The 18610-nt window shown below is 43.8% G+C and overlaps 1 protein-coding gene across 2 annotated transcripts in view; it reads right to left on the minus strand.

The window, feature by feature from the left end:
• Positions 1 to 214: 214 nt before the first annotated feature.
• The window catches only part of FOCAD (focadhesin), a 127314-nt gene continuing 108918 nt past the window's right edge, over positions 215 to 18610 (minus strand). Inside the window, exons 31-44 of one of the 2 annotated variants that reach the window (XR_014520909.1) lie at positions 18407 to 18529; positions 17471 to 17548; positions 16706 to 16777; positions 14553 to 14655; positions 13187 to 13267; positions 11983 to 12111; positions 10275 to 10390; positions 8215 to 8484; positions 6945 to 7085; positions 6254 to 6431; positions 4795 to 4892; positions 3782 to 4021; positions 1587 to 1662; positions 215 to 653 (exon numbers count right to left, since the gene is read on the minus strand). Coding sequence is in view for 1 of the 2 variants with exons in the window: in XM_083483273.1 (XP_083339399.1) it covers positions 580 to 653; positions 1587 to 1662; positions 3782 to 4021; positions 4795 to 4892; positions 6254 to 6431; positions 6945 to 7034; positions 8224 to 8484; positions 10275 to 10390; positions 11983 to 12111; positions 13187 to 13267; positions 14553 to 14655; positions 16706 to 16777; positions 17471 to 17548; positions 18407 to 18529 (1719 nt within the window). In the remaining variant the exon portion in view is untranslated. The remainder of the gene's footprint in view (positions 654 to 1586; positions 1663 to 3781; positions 4022 to 4794; positions 4893 to 6253; positions 6432 to 6944; positions 7086 to 8214; positions 8485 to 10274; positions 10391 to 11982; positions 12112 to 13186; positions 13268 to 14552; positions 14656 to 16705; positions 16778 to 17470; positions 17549 to 18406; positions 18530 to 18610) is intronic. The other variant, XM_083483273.1, reaches the window with a different exon arrangement.

An 18610-nucleotide genomic window follows, 5' to 3' on the forward strand; every position in this document is an offset into this window, starting at 1 on the left:
CCGGAGCTCTGGAACGGATCCCGTCCGCAAATGGAGGTACCACTGTATGAGCCTGGATCCAACGTGCTACTTTCAGAGTGCCCAAAGGCTTTACTCATTACCCTTCAACAGAAGAACCCCAATGAGTCCCATTTTCCAACTGTTTCACAGCGGACGGGGTCTACCATTTGAATAATACATACAAAGTCTCGAGTAAATGGTTGCACAGAACTAGTTATTTTCCTCGGATTCAAACTCTTTGCATTTATTAAATACCCTGTAGCATATTTTTTGACCTGGATTCCAAACAGGCAAGATTTCCAGGCAACTTCTATCACAAAGCTGTAGACAATTTCATCCAATGCATCACGATACTGGGTTGCACGGTCTACTCTTTCTGTAACGGAAACCATCTCTCTGGAACAGACAATTCTCGCCCAAATGTATCACGAAGCTTTTGTTGCACTGTCAAAACTTTCTATCCGGATACAATCTTTCTGGAACGGAAAACACGCAACACATCTTAGTGTAACCACAAAACACCTCTTGGGCACCTCGTATCTCAACAATAGCTTCACATGCGAAGACGACATCAGGAGGCTACCAGCCATAAGCCTTTGTCCATACTGCCTTCTTCCTGAACTCTGGGAGAGACCGCAGAGCCAGCAGAGACGCTGAAAAAATAAGGAACATTCACAGCAATTAGTCAACCCCGCAATTGCTCCTCCACAATTATGTTTTTAAGGATATGCTGGTGTGTGGGTGAAATGAAATGAAAAAAAGGCGAAGATATTTGAAAACTTTGACCTGTTCGATTTGACCTGTTCGATTGGTTGTCCATACGCCAACTGTGGGGCCTATAATTTCTTGAGAAAACCATGATTTTGTTTTTCTTGTACTTCACTGCCAGCTGTTCTCTCTGGCAATAGCCTGAAAATGCTCTGATCAGTCTTCTTAGGCCTACTTTTGTTAGGGACACCTGCATAGACATCTGCATATAGTAGAACTGAGATGGGTTTTGTGGCCAGTTTAGGGGCATGATACTCTGGGGTTGTTAGACACTGGACATTGTCATTTATGTATACGTTGAACAGTGCTGGGGTGTGTGTGTGTGTGTGTGTGTGTGTGTGTGTGTAAACATCCCCCCAAACTATTACATTCAGACTCTCTGTGCAATTTGTTAAACAGATCAATGTGCAGCAGCGGCAAGGTTGAACGCTGACAAGAAGGAGGAAAACGTAAAAGCGTTCAATTGCCAGTGCTAAAACCTAAGCATCTACATACTTCTTTACATAAGACCCAAATCAAGGTACTGTGGGTATTGGAACTAAGGGCTAGACTAGACTACATCCAACTTGCCACTGAAACTGAAGCCAAGATTTCATTTTAAGACAGTTTCCTTTCTAACCTAAGCTGATGGATGAATCAATACATATGGGAGAAAGGGATGTGAGTTGCTATTTAAGTGAAGCATGCAATTACATCCCAAATACTGATCACTAAACAAAGCACATTTATAAAAGTCAACAGCGTAACCCTCCTTCTGAAACGTAATGTTGATATTTATCCAATTTGAAAAGCTGTAAATGCAACAAATGCAACAATACCTTTCAAAAGATTCCTAGAAGACTGGGATAGCACTTCGTCTGAGCTCTCCATCAGGTTAAATAGCCAGTCAATGAACTAGGAAGAAATCAAAAGTTAAAACGCTAGTATGATTTACTTACTGCCATACCTTAAATCAGCATTGGTGAGTAAGTTCAGGTTGAAAAAAACATTACCACTGTTAAGCTTACACCTGCTCTGATCGGAAGCCCAAACTATACAATTCACGCAAAGACGTGTAATGGTAACCCAATGGCTGTTTTGAAATTTTAAAAAGTTACTTTGGGCAAGCACCAATGGGGAGAGAAACAACACCAGAACGTACCTTTTCCACATTCCACTGAAAAGTGGAAAGCACTTTTGGGGAATGATGCAAAATAGATGTGATGATCTCATAATACATGTTATTAGGCTTCACACTTTTGCCTTTCTGGAAACAGAATGCTTAGCTCTAGTTAGCACACTAACCACATTTCCTTGTCCTAGTCTGGTAAAACTTGCAAATGTTCAGTGGAGCTTGTGAGCTACACAAGTGCCAGAGAGCATGTCCAGAGGGCCACCAGTGAGATCTGCTTATCGCATTGCGAGGAAAGAGAAACGTGCTTCAGTATGTTGTTGTTTAGACGTTTAGTTGTGTCCGACTCTTCGTGACCCCCTGGACCAGAGCACGCCAGGCACTCCTGTCTTCCACTGCCTCCCACAGTTTGGTCAAACTCATGCTGGTAGCTTCGAGAACACTATCCAACCATCTCTGTCATCCCCTTCACCTTGTACCCTCCATCTTTCCCAACATCAGGGTCTTTTCCAGGGAGTCTTCTCTCCTCATGAAGTGGCCAAAGTATTGGAGCTTCACGATCTGTCCTTCCAGTGAGCACTCAGGGCTGATTTCCTTAAGAATGGAGAGGTTTGATCTTCTTGCAGTCCATGGGACTCTCTCAAGAGTCTCCTCCAGCACCAGAATTCAAAAGCATTAATTGTTCGGTGATCAGCTTTCTTTATGGTCCAGCTCTCACTTCCATACACCACTACTGGGAAAACCATAGCTTTAACTATATGGACCTTTGTTGTGCTTCAGTATGGTCTGCTCCAAAATAGGTGTTAACACTTACCCACAGTTTGCAATCTACTTCAAATCCAAGTCCTGGTTTGCAGCCAATCCTTAACCACAATACTTAACCTTAAGATATTCAGACTTTGAGCTGGTTCATATATGCAATGCTAACCAAATCCAATCATGGCTTAGTATAAATGCACAGAGGCGGCAATTTGCTCCCCAGGTAAGGATGATGGAGAGATTAGTTGCAGTTTGCGTTTAAATGCAAATTGGCTGAATTCACACTTTGCCAAACTATATGCAAACAGAAAGAGAGCCATTCTTTGAGATTTGCACTTCTCTGAATTTTGCAATGTAGTTCTCCAGACAAGAACCAAAATGCACATACGAGTGCATATATTAGTGAAAATATTATGGGAAATATTAGCTCAAACACAGACGTAAAAAGTTGTGCAAGCCTTCATTTCTACTACATATGGTGTACAGTTCTATTACAGCACAATTTTTACGGGTACTTTTTTATGCAATATCAGTGCAAGAAACCCCAAATGCACAGAAAATAGAAGGGAAAGTCAGACCCCAGTGTTATAATGCAATGAAATTTAGTGTAGTGATAACTATATTAAAGGAAGGAAATAGCTAATTTCCCTTCTCCACACTTCTGATCTGTTTTTAAGCTCCATTGCTTACACTTGCTTTGTCCATTTAACAAAGAAATAACACCATGACTAAATGTGAAACTTTCCCAGCATTCTCCGGAGCTTAATGTTTGCATAGATGGCTTTTGAGACATCTTCATTATCCCATTTTGCTCGTATCTGACAGAGTTCTCATTTATATTTATGAGTCGCTTTTAATAATGTCTGTTTTTACGGCATGTTTGGTTCCAGGTAATAATTTTGTATGCTGATTTTATGCAAATATCACCTTAAGTGCGCTGAATAAGACTCAGGCTACAAATTGCCAAAACAGCTATGTACAAAAAGACCCAATAATAATATAGACACATGGACATGGCCTATGTTCTGTCTGCACAGTACTCATAACAACATTTACACTAATCCAATCAATAAGAAATACGTAAGTCTCAGTACGAGTCCACTGATGATAGAAGTTCCTCTAACCAGAACGCCAGCTACATACCTTTTGTGTTTGTTCCTTCCAAGGCTCTTTAGCCAACAGACTCTGCAGGCTGCCTGGGAAAAGAGCGAGGGTCTCCTGCGCAGCCAGATTATCTCCCGGGCGCTTGCCCAAATAATTTGCAGGCAACGCTGATCTTGCTTTCCCTTCCCAGCTGGCGCTGAGGCCAAGCAGCAGCGGCGCAGAGTGGTCAGCCCAGGCCACCACGGAGGCAGCAAAGATCCACAACAGGAAGCTGACCGCCTAGACAGGAAACAGATGCAGTTTTTGCTAACGGGCTCTGCAACGCCTGGAAAGGGCTATGAAGCCAAGGCAGCCATTTGGAAAGAAAATTGAGTTCAGAAGCTCAAAAGAATTTCAGTGGCTTGTTGTTGTTGTTGTTGTTTTATTTTGGAATCTGGCCATGGTTCAAACCTCAACTCAGCTACGAACCTCCTGAACAGCCATGGAGCAGCACACCTGTAAAATGGGCATTGGAGAGGTCTGCTTTGCCGTTTTTTGTTAGGTGCACAAACACAAAAGTTAGTGCACACAAAAGCACTGCATCCATAAGATTTGCTGCAGCAGAGCAGTCTTTGAATCAGGAATTTTATTGCGCATCTCTCCAAGAGCTTCTGCTGTACAACACAGAAATAGCAAGGAAAGCAGCTCAATCCATCTGAATTATTTGAATCTAGCAAATTACACAGATGGCTTTATAAGTGCTCAAAAAACTTTTTTTAAAAAAAAAACTGCAGTAGATGTATATCTACAGCGATATTTTCTTTTGAGATTCCATCACTGTTTTTACATTCAGGCAGGCCATATGGTCAATTTCCAAATTTTAAACATGTGTTCTGAACAACCATTTTGATATATTTTGTCAGCAATCTGACATTTTCATTACGAAAGTAATAAGATGACTTTTACGAGGGGAAGAAATCTCCACATGTTCCACAGGAAGGGGCATATATCATGAATAAAGTCATTTCCCCACTGTTATGAAAAACAAAAAATTATACATTTTGGGAATGTACCTCTTTTGGAGCCACATTTTGTATGGATGTTGTCTTCAAGGAAATGTTTTTAATATATCCCATTAGTTCCAAGAGCCACGCCATTCTCTTTAAGACTCCTGTAATGGCAAAAATGCACCTGTATTTTGAAGCACTTTAAAGATAACAAGGGAATCTTCCCCATCCTTATTCTAAGTTTCAGTACTGCCCATGTGCTCAACTAAGAAATAATAATAATAATAATAATAATAATAATAATAATAATTTATTATTTATACCCGCCCATCTGGCTGAGTTCCCCAGCCACTCCCCAGCGAAGGCATTCAGAATTAAGAGTTGATGGGTGCAAAAACGTAACTATATAAACAAAAGAATACTTTCACCATTTCACCACCATTGTTTCCAAACAATATGGTAAAACAAAGCCACCCCACCAAAAAAGAGAGACTTGAAATAATAATAATAATAATAATAATAATAATAATAATAATAATTATTATTATTATTATTATTATTATTATTATTATTATTTATATTCCGCCCATCTGGCTGGGTTTCCCCATCCACTCTGGGCGGCTTCCAACTGAATATTAAGAACAATACAGCATCAGACATTAAAAGCTTCCCTAAACAGGGCTGCCTTCAGTTGTCTTTTAAAAGTAAAATAGTTGCTTATTAACTTGACATCTGCTGGGAGGGCGTTCCACAGGGCAGGCGCCACTATCGAGAAGGCCCTCTGCCTGGTTCCCTGTAACCTCACTTCTTGCAGGGAGGGAACCGCCAGAAGGCCCTCGGAGCTGGACCTCAGTGTCCGGGCAGAACAGTGGGGGTGGAGACGTTCTTTCAGGTCTACTGGGCCAAGGCTGTTTAGGGCTTTAAACTTTGAACTGTGCTTGGAAACGTACAGGGAGTAGAGATGGGAAGGCCTGCAAAGACCCCCGAAAAAATGGGGGGGAAACCTGGGTCTTTTCCAACACCCCCCCAAAAAAACGGAAAAAAACCTGGGTTTTTCCAGGCCTTCTCATCTTTAACTGGGAGCCACTGTACTTTCAGGACCGGTGTTATATGGTGTCAGTGGCCATTCCCAGTCACCAGTCTAGCTGCCGCAGTCTGAATTAGTTGCACTTTCCAGGTCACCTTCAAAGGTAGCCCCACGCAGAGCTACATGAATGATATAGACATGGGATTTACACTCTCACATGCGGCAAGCCAACACAACTTGTGCCCCATTGAGCCAAATGCAGTTCAACAGCGGCTAGGTAAACCTCTTTCCCGCCCCCGCCCCCTGCTTTTTGCCTGGGACTGCAAAAACTGGTGGGTTGGCTTTAATTTCTGCAGGCCTCTCATAGAAGAACTCACAAGTGTGCAGAGGACAAGCAGTAAATGGGGATAAAGATATTTTATTACTGGGCGCTTCTTATACAGATATCAAGGATGAGAGCTTGCGGGCCACACAGTCTCTTTTGCTATTAGCTCTTACCTGTGTTTTCGTGGCTCACAATTCTCGCATGGTAGAAGCTCTGCAACAACATCCACACAATGGTTTCTTTCTGCTGGCACCCAACGGCAATACTAATCACGTCGTTCCATCTCAGCAAAGGAAATCTGCCTTGGGAAACTATATAAACTTTGACAAATGTGACCTTTTCCAAATTATTCTGCAAAACAAGCCATGAAGTAGATGAGAAATAGGAAACCGACTCTCTCACTAGCTATTATGTGAAGAGGAGAAGAATTCCCTCACACTAAAGTAGAGACATTTTGTATTTCTGGAACGGAGGTCTCTGTTGATCTTCTTTATGGCTGGCTATAATTTATAGAATCATAGAATCATAGAGTTGGAATAGACCACAAGGGCCATCGAGTCCAACCCCCTGCCAAGCAGGAAACACCATCAGAGCACTCCTGACATATGGTTGTCAAGCCTCTGCTTAAATATTTGATTTATTTGATTTATTCCGTAGCGTCCACAAGTTTCACTCTGACAGGGCGTAGTTGTAAAGATGGCCCATAAAATACTTTTGCAAAAGAAAAATAACTACTGGGAAGATTAAGTCAAAATTGCATGTGCAGTGTGCCCTGATGTCTTGCAATGCCAATGCAGTGTAGAACATTACAAAGAAAGGTTTTCCTTTTCTGGAAAAAGATCTAGATAGCTAGACTGCAGTTACCTTTGAAACTTGGGTAATTCGGTCAATTTCTGTGTCTGCCATTTCCGAGAGACATTTTGCTGCGTGTATATACATCTTCACTTCACTTGGCTGCAAAGATAAAAACGAATGTGTGCTTTAAAACCAAGCAAAGCCAACAGCCTAAATAAATCATAAAAGTAGCATCCCCCAACACTTCCCTTTTCAAACTTTCTAAATTCAACTTGGAAGGCATATATATATATATATATATATATATATATATATATATATATATTCGTTTACCCTAACCACCCACTAAACACTTTCAAATAGATGGAAATTGGAATAACAGCCACCTGTCTTTTCAACAACAGATTAGCAGAAAGCATTTCATTGTGGATAAACATATCAATGGAAAATGAGACCAGAAGACCCCTAGGGGGCCCTGCAAAAGTACCATCATTCTCAAATTAATCCTCACCTACACTAAATAATGGGACACGGATGGCGCTGTGGGTTAAACCACTGAGCCTAGGGCTTGCCGATCAGAAGGTCAGTGGTTCGAATCCCCGTGATGGGGTGAGCTCTCATTGCTCGGTCCCTGCTCCTGCCAAACTAGCAGTTCGAAAGCACGTCAAAGTGCAAGTAGATAAATAGGTAAATGGCATTTCCGTGCGCTGCTCTGGTTTCGCCACATGACCTGGAACCTGTACGCCGGCTCCCTCGGCCAATAAAGTGAGATGAGTGCCGCAACCCCAGAGTCGTCTGCGACTCGACCTAACGGTCAGGGGTCCCTTTACCTTTACACTAAATAATACGTGATTACTGGACATGTAAGTCCATTTCCCCTTTTGTATTACCCGCATGGGGTCCCAAAGAAAACTTGTTTTTTCTTTATTTACCCTGTACTTCAGTTTCTACCATGAACTCACCGCAGTGCGTAATCTAAAAGCGAAACACAGTAAAACTAGCTAACGACAATGTTGACATTTTGCTGCAACGGAAACCAGATTTTATCGTCTATTTCAACTCCATAATCATCCGCGAAGCAGATTCCATTCCTAATGCTGTTTATATTATTCTCAAATTGGTCACATTTTCTTTAAAAAAAACACACAAAACAATCCACCAGGACACTGTACCACAATGCAGTATTTCTGTGCACAAACCCTGTTTTTAACTGTCCCATGCATAGCGGCAGATTTCATGGCCAAAGATTTTCCCTGTAGCTGTCCCAGTTCTTCAGTCATTTTTACTGTCTTAAAAGGAGCCCCTTTTTCAACACCGTCCTAATACTTTAAATATTTACTTTCCTTACCCGAATCCCATTTGGCAGAAGTTCAAATATCCTCTCCGCAGTCCTGCAAAGGCAGCTCCAGCTGTACTGGGCAGAGCTAGGCAGTTTCATGGCTTGGCTGAGCCCTTGCAAAATACTCCAGCAAAGATCCAGGTCTCGCGGCTGGTTTTTTGCTTCAAAATGCTGCACCATGAAGACTTCTGTGAAAGCCTGCAATCTGTCTTCTGCTACATGTTTCATCCATACAGATAAGGATGTGAAAAGGTATCTCTTGGCTTGTGCCTAAAGTGCAGATAGTAAGGTATTAGGGAACCCCAACAAGGACTGTCTCATAGCATTAGGGAAAATGTTATTGGACCCAATGGCTTGTTTTACTTTAATATTCTTGGCAAACATCCTCTTTGTAAGGATACAGTCAAACTTCGGTTGTCGAACATAATCCATTCCAGAAGCCCGTTCAGCTTCCGAAATGTTCGACAGCTGAGACGCGGCTTCCGATTGGCTGCAGGAGCTTCACACACTCAAATGGAAGCTGTGTCAGACTTTCGGCTTCCGAAAAATGTTTGAAAACCGGAACACTTCCTTCCGGGTTTTCGGCATCCAGGAGCCAAAACGTTCCAAAATGGAGGTGTTTGGGAACCAAGGTTTGACTGTATGCATACCACGCGTAAATGAAGGTGATATTCTATTACAGGAATAGTAATGTTGCTTAAGGGTTATTTTTTTAAAAAAACAACAACACACAACTTTTAATGATCTTTTGTGAGTGTTAAGTACCTACAAATCCAAAATCTTTTCTCAGTCGTGTCCACAGGAATTGGACTGGACTGATAATGCCCCATTAAATTTGTTCAATAATAAATTATTATTTGAAGGAGGGGAGATAGAAAAAGGCACTGGAGCCAGCCCCAAAACTGTGCCCAGGGCAACACCCTCCCACTACGCCTCCGTAGAAAGGGATCTCTGCAAGTGACTTCTAAGAGTCCTGTGCATAGCTGTCAACTTACAGATTAGAAAATAAGGGACCAGCAGCCTCGAAAATAAGGGATCAGCAGCCAAAATAAGGGATTTTAGTCAACCAGCTGAAATACGAAGTTAAAAGGGACCTGATAATTTTGGAGAGCAGCACCGGTTTTTAGCCCTTCGTTTCCAGAGGTCGCTGCTCAAGACACCAGCTGATGAAACACTGCAATTAAATAACTACAAGCAGCAACCACTTTTCGCGCAAAACGAAGTCCAAGCTACGAAGATGCTGCTGCAGTTCTGTATCTTTTCTCTTGTGCTCCATCTGCAGCTCTCAGTTCCATCAGGCAGGGCGGGAGGAAGAGAGGCGGGAAAATAGCGCCCGAAGTAAACCTGCAGATCAGACTATCTATGCTAGTCTACCACTACAAATCTATGGGAGAAGCGCTTGCGGTCCTTCCTCCGCTTTCCTCCTCTATGGTTAGCCCTTGGAACCCCTGCCAGCGCCGCCGCCTCCACCTCCTCTCTCTGAACTGCTTTCTCTATGGTTGCCCTCGCTCTCCTCTCAAGGCTCCTCAGTCCCGCCGGGGAGGGACTCCCAGGGGCCGAGGCTGGTGAGAGGAGGCCGGAGGGGGGCAGGCCAGGCAGCCAAGAAACACAGTTGGAGCCTCTCTCCTCCATGGCCGGCAGGGAGGGAGGGAGAAGAGCTGCTTCCCTTGAAACCCAGGAAATTTAAGGGACATCATCAATCAGGGACAGCAGTGGGACATGGCACTGGGATAAGGGAGTTTCCCGCCAAATAAGGGACGGTTGACAGCTATGGTCCTGTGCTGTACATTGGACTCCCTATGATCAGCTGATTATTGGTTCTTCAGAAGCCTTTTTCGATCCCATCCACTTGCCTTTTCCCCTGCTGGCACCCGACATCATCTTTGACATCCGGTGCTGGCAGATGAGCATGGCTTAACCAAGATGATTCCCTACACCCCATTTGACTGGGATCTTAGACACCCCGTTTTACGGAAACTTCTAAGTGCTGATTATGAGCCTGGCAAAGAGAGAGGAGGGCAGCCATTGGGCGTGGCGGCCCACAGAGTGATGACACGTACGCTTAGACTGTAGACGAGAGGCGGGGCTACCCACATGCCCAAAAGCATGGCAGCGTTCTGCGACGACTGGGCCTGGGTCACAGCTACTTCAAGGCACAGCTGCTGTATCTCTACTCCTAAAAGACACGAGGAGAGCAAAGGCTGACGTCAGAGGGAAGGAAGAAATCAGATTGGCACACAGTCCAAACCAAAACTGAAAACCACCATTCACCACAACGGATGTCACACGATTCCCATGACATTCCTATACACTTTGACTTGGGAAAACATAGAAGATTTTTTTGGGGGGTGGGGTGGGTTGCACCTGAAGCAGCAATAAAGTCTCTGCTGGGGTGATTTACCACCACCCCTTGGTTGAAACCCTCCTCAAATCAGGAAATAAAGAAAACTTTCTGCAGTAGAAGATCACCTCTCTTGTTGTGGGGCTGACCTGGCTCAAAAGCTAAAAGAGCTTGAAACTGCTAAACGGAGCAGAACTCTGCTGCTTTTATGTACCTATTTCTATTGCAGGGTTTTTTGTTTGTTTTGCTTTTAAAGACCTATCTTCAAGGATGCTTGCTGTTCTGTAACATAATAATAAAATTCAATTTAAGTTGAAACCACAAAACGCAAGTGCTAAACACTGCAATGGAAGCAAAACATAATTACTGGAGCATTCTGTGCTGCATATTGGAGACATCTCACAAATGCAGTCGTTAGACACAAAGCCTTGGCAACAAACTAAGTGCTTCATAACCATACCACAAAAATGTAGTTTTACAAATCCTCTCCTCCTCACGGAGGGGAGGCGTTGTGATCGGGAGCCGTTCCCGCACGGAGCAGGGGGCGTTCCGGCCCCTGCTCGACGTCACCGCTGACGCGCCACACCCCCAACAAGCCTGCCTATCAGCGGCAGGCTCGGGGGCGGGGTTTAGCTGCTTAAACGCGGCCGCGGCAGCCCCTTTCCCTCATTGCGCTACGTGGCTCTTATTGAAAAGTCCAGGAAACTCATAAATCGTGTGGTTGCGTGCAAATTACGCTATATAAATGGCCAAGTTATTCCGCACGGTGACATTCGAATTGGTGATGAGTCATTGTTCTGGGATGACAGTGTTCATCTTTCAGATAATAGCAATGACATATGGCTGGCCGATATCATCAGAAGCCTCAGGGACTGGTTGCAGCTGTGAGGGTATTGGCGGCGAGCCTTGGGCTCGGGTGGCGGTTAGGCATTGGAACGTGTGGTTGGTGTATGGAAGGGCAGGGTGTGGCCATCGCCTACCCCTTCACTTATGGGTATTCCGTTAAAGGAATCCGGCGGTCGTGGATCCTGTCCGATGCCCTGCTGGGGCTGGGGGCCATGGCACGACCCCCGGTGACATCAGATGAGAGCTTATAATTGTATTTGCATCAACAGGTTCCCCCTACTGGTGATTAACCCCCACTAGACTCACTCCTCACTGAGTGGGTGGAGTCAATTTTGCTGTTAATCCAATGCCTAAGCCAATACTTCTCACATGCTGTAATCAATAAAGTTGTGGCCTTTTTCTAGCCCATAAACCTAAAATACTGTGTCCATGTGTCTTTCTTATCCCAAGCTAAGGGGGTGGGTCCTCGAATCACAAATAGATCTTATTCACAAAAGGAAACACAGACAGAGTCCGGTGAACTTTATTATTATTATTATTATTATTATTATTATTTAAAAAATGCTTTTAAAACAACTTACCAAAATTTAGTCTCAGGAGAGGGGAAAGAATCGATGCCCAGTTCACAGGTGGGTACTGGTAGCTTGCTCCATTCAATGCTATGGGAGCCATAGCTGCTTTGACCAAGTGAGGCCGAATTTGTTCAGGGCCTGAAACAGAATGCCAAACCACAACATGGATTTTCTGGTAGTGTGGTGGCACCTCGGTAAAACCACTTCTGACTGTTTGTAGCAGAGTTTTCCCCAAAGGCAGAGGACAAGAACAGGAGTCATACTCAAATTCACAGTCAAGAGCTTCTTTATTGCTTGACTGGTTGCACAAGGATTTCTGCTACTATTATATACAAGCTATTTACATTCATTCTTTATCTCTCCAGCATGGTATAATCTCAGTGTGTGTGTGTGTGTGTGTGTGTGTGTGCATGCGCGCTTTCCTCGTGTGGAAATTGCAGCCTGCAACTTCCTCCCTTTATTTGCACCTCCAGCTGACATCAATCAAACCTAGAGTGCCACTCCTACACACTAAAGAAAATTCTGGAACCTTCTTTAAATTTCCAGGGACTTTTATCTGTTTCTTAAAGAAAATTTTCCTAAAATGTCTCAACTAAAGTCCCAGGAAGAAAAAATACTAGCAGTGGAAACCTTTTCATGGAATTTTAACTAAATTTTACTGGGTTGTTTTTTTTAAACTGAACCATTTTGTGCCCCCAAAACTAAAAGGAAGCACACCCTTTATTAGAATTAAGAAATGAAAAGAAGAATTATCATCGGTGCATTGAATGAATGCGACCCATCTCAACCCTCAAAATAAACAAGGACATTTCAAAAGCAATGCAGAAGTTTGGCGTACTAGAGGGATTATTCTAACATATATATATAAAAGAATACCAAATCAAATTTTTTAAAGGCTTTGATCTGTTTTTGTAAGCAAACCAAATACAACATTATCTTTTATAGCAGCCAACCAAAAAGAAAGCAAAAGGAGGGTGTTAAGTATGGTGAGAGTTTTCCTCACAAATGTGTGTGAGCTTAGACATTCTCAAAGTGCGCCAGTAAAAAACGAGACACACCTTGAGCTAAACAACTCAACAGCTTTGGCTAACTCCCCTTTAAGAAGCTCAACGGTTCAATAAATACTGATTTATTAATTTGGGGTTCTCAAAAATAGGGGCCGTCTTATACATGGAAAAACACGGTATTCCCAATATTGACATTTGCTTTTTACCTTTCTTCCCACTTTCGATAACAAAGTCGATGGCTGCCCTCAGGAAACTTTTCTCAGGCAGGTAGCTAAAGTCTGGCGGAACTGTGAAAACAAAATTGTGCCCATCATGCCAATCTTGTGCCATGTTGTACATTCAGAAGTTGATAGGAATTTGCCTTGTGTACCCAGCCAAACCATGGATTCACCTAGCTCAGTGTGACTTCAGTGGCTCAAGATTTCAGACAGAGAACATGCTCAGTCCCACCGTGAGATGCTGGTTTTTTTGCATGTAAAATTCTTGTCCTACCACTGAGCAACAGATATTTCTCGTTCTTGGGCAGCTTCTAAAGGATGGGTGAAATTCTATTTTCCATCTGCCCCCCATCACCACCTTTTATCGGTGACATTTCAAAAGTAGACTAGAACAGCCACACTTTTTTGTATACGCACAGAAAAGCCAATGGTGGTTATTCCAAACTTTGGAATTCATGTGGTGAGTTTTACATTCTACAGTCCTAACATTAAGCCACGTGAGTCAAAACTATCCTGTCCTAATGTTCTTCCATGTCTAGTCTCCTGATTGACGCGGGAAAACAACTATATGATAGCTGCTTAATTCACAATTCCTGCTAAACATTATGAATAGGGCTGGTGGAGAACACGCCATATGGTTGCAGGTCACTGTAGCGATTGTACTGCAAATCCAGACTCTGTTGCTACCATCAAATGAGGACTATTTGTGCCAGTTTTAGATTCGATTTTAGATGGACCTCAACAATGGATGCCTTCAAGACGTCCATAAATTGCAATTTACCTTAGCACCATGACGAAATTTCAGAAGTGGATTGAAAAAGGAGGTGGTAGCATGTTATTTGGAAATGTGCCAAAACAATCCAACGACTAGTTCCTAACTCAGGTCAACTTCACTGCATCAGAATACGACCCAAGATTTTCATTTGCCAAAGGACCCCCCACTTGAAAGAGGAGGAGGAGGAGTTTGGATTTGATATCCCGCTTTATCACTACCCAAAGGAGTCTCAAAGCGGCTAACATTCTCCTTTCCCTTCCTCCCCCACCACAAACACTCTGTGAGGTGAGTGGGGCTGAGAGACTTCAAAGAAGTGTAACTAGCCCAAGGTCACCCAGCAGCTGCATGTGGAGGAGCGGGGAATCGAACCTGGTTCACCAGATTACGAGTCCACTGCTCTTAACCACTAGACCACACTGACTCTCTAAAGGACTAAAGAATACAAAAATATTTGTTCTTTTGAATGGAGGCCAACAGTCAAATCAATCTTGGATGCAATCAATGCAGTCTGGTAGACTTTGCAACAACATCTTCAACATCTTGACTACCCATAATGGAATTCTCTGCAAGAATGCTTACCAGATGTTCGACTGTGGGTCGCAGACACAGTGGAGAGATGCAAATGTCCCAACAGCCATGCTGCGTTTGTCTGAAGGCCGATCACCCCAGAAAAGCTGATTATCTGCAGGTGCAACCATCACATATGAGCCGACGGTTCAATTTCCATTGCCTGAGCAGGCATTACTGAGCAACGTGTCAGTAAGATTACAAACTTAATTTATATTCTGTATTCCCTATAACCAGAATGGGTTGGCTATACAAGGATGCAACATTCACAACCTCCTCCTCCCTTGCCAAGAGGTGATTGCTGTGGCTCAATCCCATAAGGCCAGCAACTCCTGCATTTAACAGAAGACCAAGGAGGACAAATTGCTCCCAGGTAAATTATTATTATTATTATTATTATTATTATTATTATTATTATGTTATTTATACCCCACCCATCTGGCTGAGTTTCCCCAGCCACTCTGGGTGGCTCCCAATCAAATACTAAAAACAATACAGCATAAAATATTAAAAACTACCCTAAACAGGGCTGCCTTCAGATGTCTTTTAAAAGTAGGATAGTTGTTTATTTCCTTGACATCTAATGGGAGGACGTTTTACAGGGCAGGTGCCACTACCAAGAAGGCCCTCTGCCTGATTCCCTGTAACTTCTCTTCTTGCAGTGAGGGAACCGCCAGAAGGCCCTCAAAGGAGGACCTCAGTGTCCAGGCAGAATGATGGGGGTGGAGATGCTCCTTCAGGTATACTGGGCCGAGGCCGTTTAGGGCTTTCAAGGTCAGCACCAACACTTTGAATTATGCTTGGAAATGTACTGGGAGCCAATGCAGATCTCTCATTGAGAGAATTATTTCTCTGGAAGGGACCCAAGTGTCAGGATGCTGTCAGCGGCTCCTGGCTGGTTGCCCAGGAAAGTATAAATACAAGGATAAGTTTCTTACAGTCTTTTTTCATTTCATACTTTACTATAGACCCCAGCCTCTTGGATAATGATATTGTCTGGAGTGAATCTCCAACCCCCTTCTCTCCCACTCATTCGTCATCATTACCACCTTCTCTACGGGTGCTGCTACATTCCCTCTGCCTTTGAGCTCTTTGCTCTCCTACTTTTAAGGATCACCAGGTTCTGGGAGAGGGAGGGTCTGGAATACTTTCTAGTGACAACGTGTCAGCCAGCTGCTCCAGTTCTGCCTGCTCCTCCTCTCCCATGATTTCCCAGCTTTTCCCCTCATCTGCCTCTAAGCCATGAACTCCCTCAAATCCCTGTTGTAAGTCTGTACTGTCTTCCTCTTCTTCCTCCCTGGAAGGGTCAGGATGGGGAGGCGGTCTCCGCCATTCCTCTTCTGCCCAGTCCCTGACACCAAGGGTCATCATCTTGTCCAACCCCCTGCAATGAAGAAATCTCAGCTAAAGCATCCATGACAGATGGCTATCCAACCTCTGCTTCAAAACCTCCAAGGAAGGAGAGGCCATCACCTCTCATGGGAGTCTGTTCCACTGCCAAACAGCTCTTACTGGCAGAAAGTTTTTCCGAATGTTTAGTCAGAATCATTCTGGGGAACGTTTGGGGACGGGTGTCAGGAGTGCATGCAGGAGCCAGGCCTTGTGACCAGTAGGGCTTCACAGGACTGGGGCCTTCCTAAGTTTGTTCTGAAGAGGCAAGGCGTGGCCGCACAGGTGAGGCCGATTGGTAACTCACTGCACCTGGTGGCAAGAGCCGGGAAGGGATATAAGGTCAGCCTTTCCCTTCGGCCCTTTGCCACAGCAACACGTTTCCTGCCGTGCTGCGTTTGGCTTATTGCTTCCTGATCCTTGGTACCCCGGCTTCTTGACTCCTTGCTTCTCAACCCTCGGACCCTTGACTTCGTGACTCCCTGCTTCCTGACCCTCGGACCCCTGGATTCTGGACTCTCATTCCTGCTCCCACCCCGCCATCTTGCCCCCGGTCCCGACGTCCTCAGCCGGGGCTTCGATCGCCCGTAGACCGGACCGTGACAACGGGCCTAGTACCTCTCATCCACTGACTGAATGTCACCACAGTGTCTCACTGGTTATTGCTGTTCCACCAGGTCTCAGTTATGCCCAATGTCATCCTCTAAGACCAAGCACACCTGTTCAGCCATCTTGGCTTGCATATCAATGCGAAAAGGCCAACGGAAGACTCTCACCTGACTCAGGATTCTGATGACCTCATTAAGTTTGCTCTGAAACTGCGAAGACTGGATGGACTCAGATTTCAGCTGTCAAAGAAAAAGGGGAGATGGATGGCAGGCAAGAAACCCTCTATAAGCAACTGAAGGCAAAGCCTAACAATGAAATAATTGCTTAAGGAGCTATAGGGTGGGGAAAGGCAGGACAGAAAGACAGAGATTGATTGGCCACTCCAATGCTGATAGGCGTGACCCAGAAAATTGATCTCAGGATACTATAATTCCCATATTAACAGGTTTGATTCCCAATGGCAGGGACCACCAGATTTCTCCTCATTTATACTTCATGGTGGAAATGCAAGACTTGAAGACAACCTTGCCAGAAAGGTAAAAAACTGCTCTCCATCCCTGATGGGAGTTTGTGGAAGCTGCCACTGATGAGGGTGCCACAAGGTTGCCAGCAACAGGTCAGGTAATTTGAACTGCCAACCTTCCGATCCGCAAGCCCAAGAGGCTCAGAGGTTTAAACCACAGCGCCACTCGTGTCAACCCAATGCCCAGCTGCCATTTTACAAAACAACAACATTAGAACAGGGATAATTTTTCATCTGTTTCGAAGGAAATGGTGCTAACATATTCAGGTTTCCATTGGCTAGGCATGCATGTTGGCAGTGTAACGTGATTGAGAAAATTCTTCTGAAGCAAAATAACCGGCTTACAAAGTGGCCTCAAATACACTTTAAAAATAGACACATTTCAGGCACGAATCATCTAGTATTTTACCTGTATCATGGCTCCTTCAGAACCCACCACAGCAACCAGCCCATGGATCGCTGCAAGCCTTTGCATTGTAGGACCTCCCTGAAATTGAAACAAAACACAAATGTATCGTGCAGAATGTATTTATTTTCCAGGCATTTGTGGAACGTTGGTAAGTTAGTTGGTGCATAGCAGGGATCGGGAACATGTGGCAGTACAAAGGTAACTTTTTAATTACAGAAAATCTATGTGGAGATCAATGTGGTGCCTTCCAGGCGTTTTGGACTACAGCTCATATCACCCCTGGGAACTGGCCATTCTGTCTGAGGACGATGGGAATTGTAGTTGACAAGAACCTATAGCCCTCTAGACCCTCCCCTTAGGGACACAATGGGTCAGAGCATTGTGCTGTTAACCAGAAACCAGAAGGTTGGTGGTTCAAGCCCACTCAGGTTTGGATGTGGGCAATATTCCTTAAAATAATAATAATAGTTTTTTATTGGTTTTACAAAGTAAATCACACAATTAAATTTTAAAATAAAACAAGATTCTTCCGAATCTTAGGACTTCCCTCCTCCACTCTGTGGGTCCTTTAAATATCTTAATCAACTGCATATTATAGTTCATCCAAATTAGAGTCCTCTGATATGTCCAAAGTCTTTGTAACATTCCAATACTAATAAGTCTGAAAACCACTGAACTGAAAGCAAAAGCAATCTCAGCTGACCAGAAATGTTAAAATATTTTATGGCCTTTAGTTATACAAATTATTATTATTATTATTATTATTATTATTATTATTATTATTATTATTATTTGCTGGGGGTATGGTTTAAAGCAGCAAATAAAGCTGTTTTCCAAAATATGTATTTCTAAAGCTTGGTCACCTATGAAAATGGTGCACCCTATTCTCAGGTGATTGTTGCCTGAAACTGTCAACAGCAAAACACAATCCCGTACCTCTGCAAGGACAATTTTCATCCATGCAGGAAACAGCCTGTTGCTGAGGTCTTCCGCTTTGCCATGTCCGCTTGCAGACAATCCATGAACAATGTTCCCCAATGCTAAGGCAAATCCAGGCGTCTGAAACAGAACCAGAAACGTAGGCCAGGCAGGCGTTTAGAAAGGCCAGCTGCAATTGTACGAATTGTGTTAAGAAAAGAA

Source organism: Podarcis liolepis, assembly GCF_965112155.1.
Source record: "Podarcis liolepis genome assembly, chromosome: 17".
Classification (NCBI taxonomy): domain Eukaryota; kingdom Metazoa; phylum Chordata; class Lepidosauria; order Squamata; family Lacertidae; genus Podarcis; species Podarcis liolepis.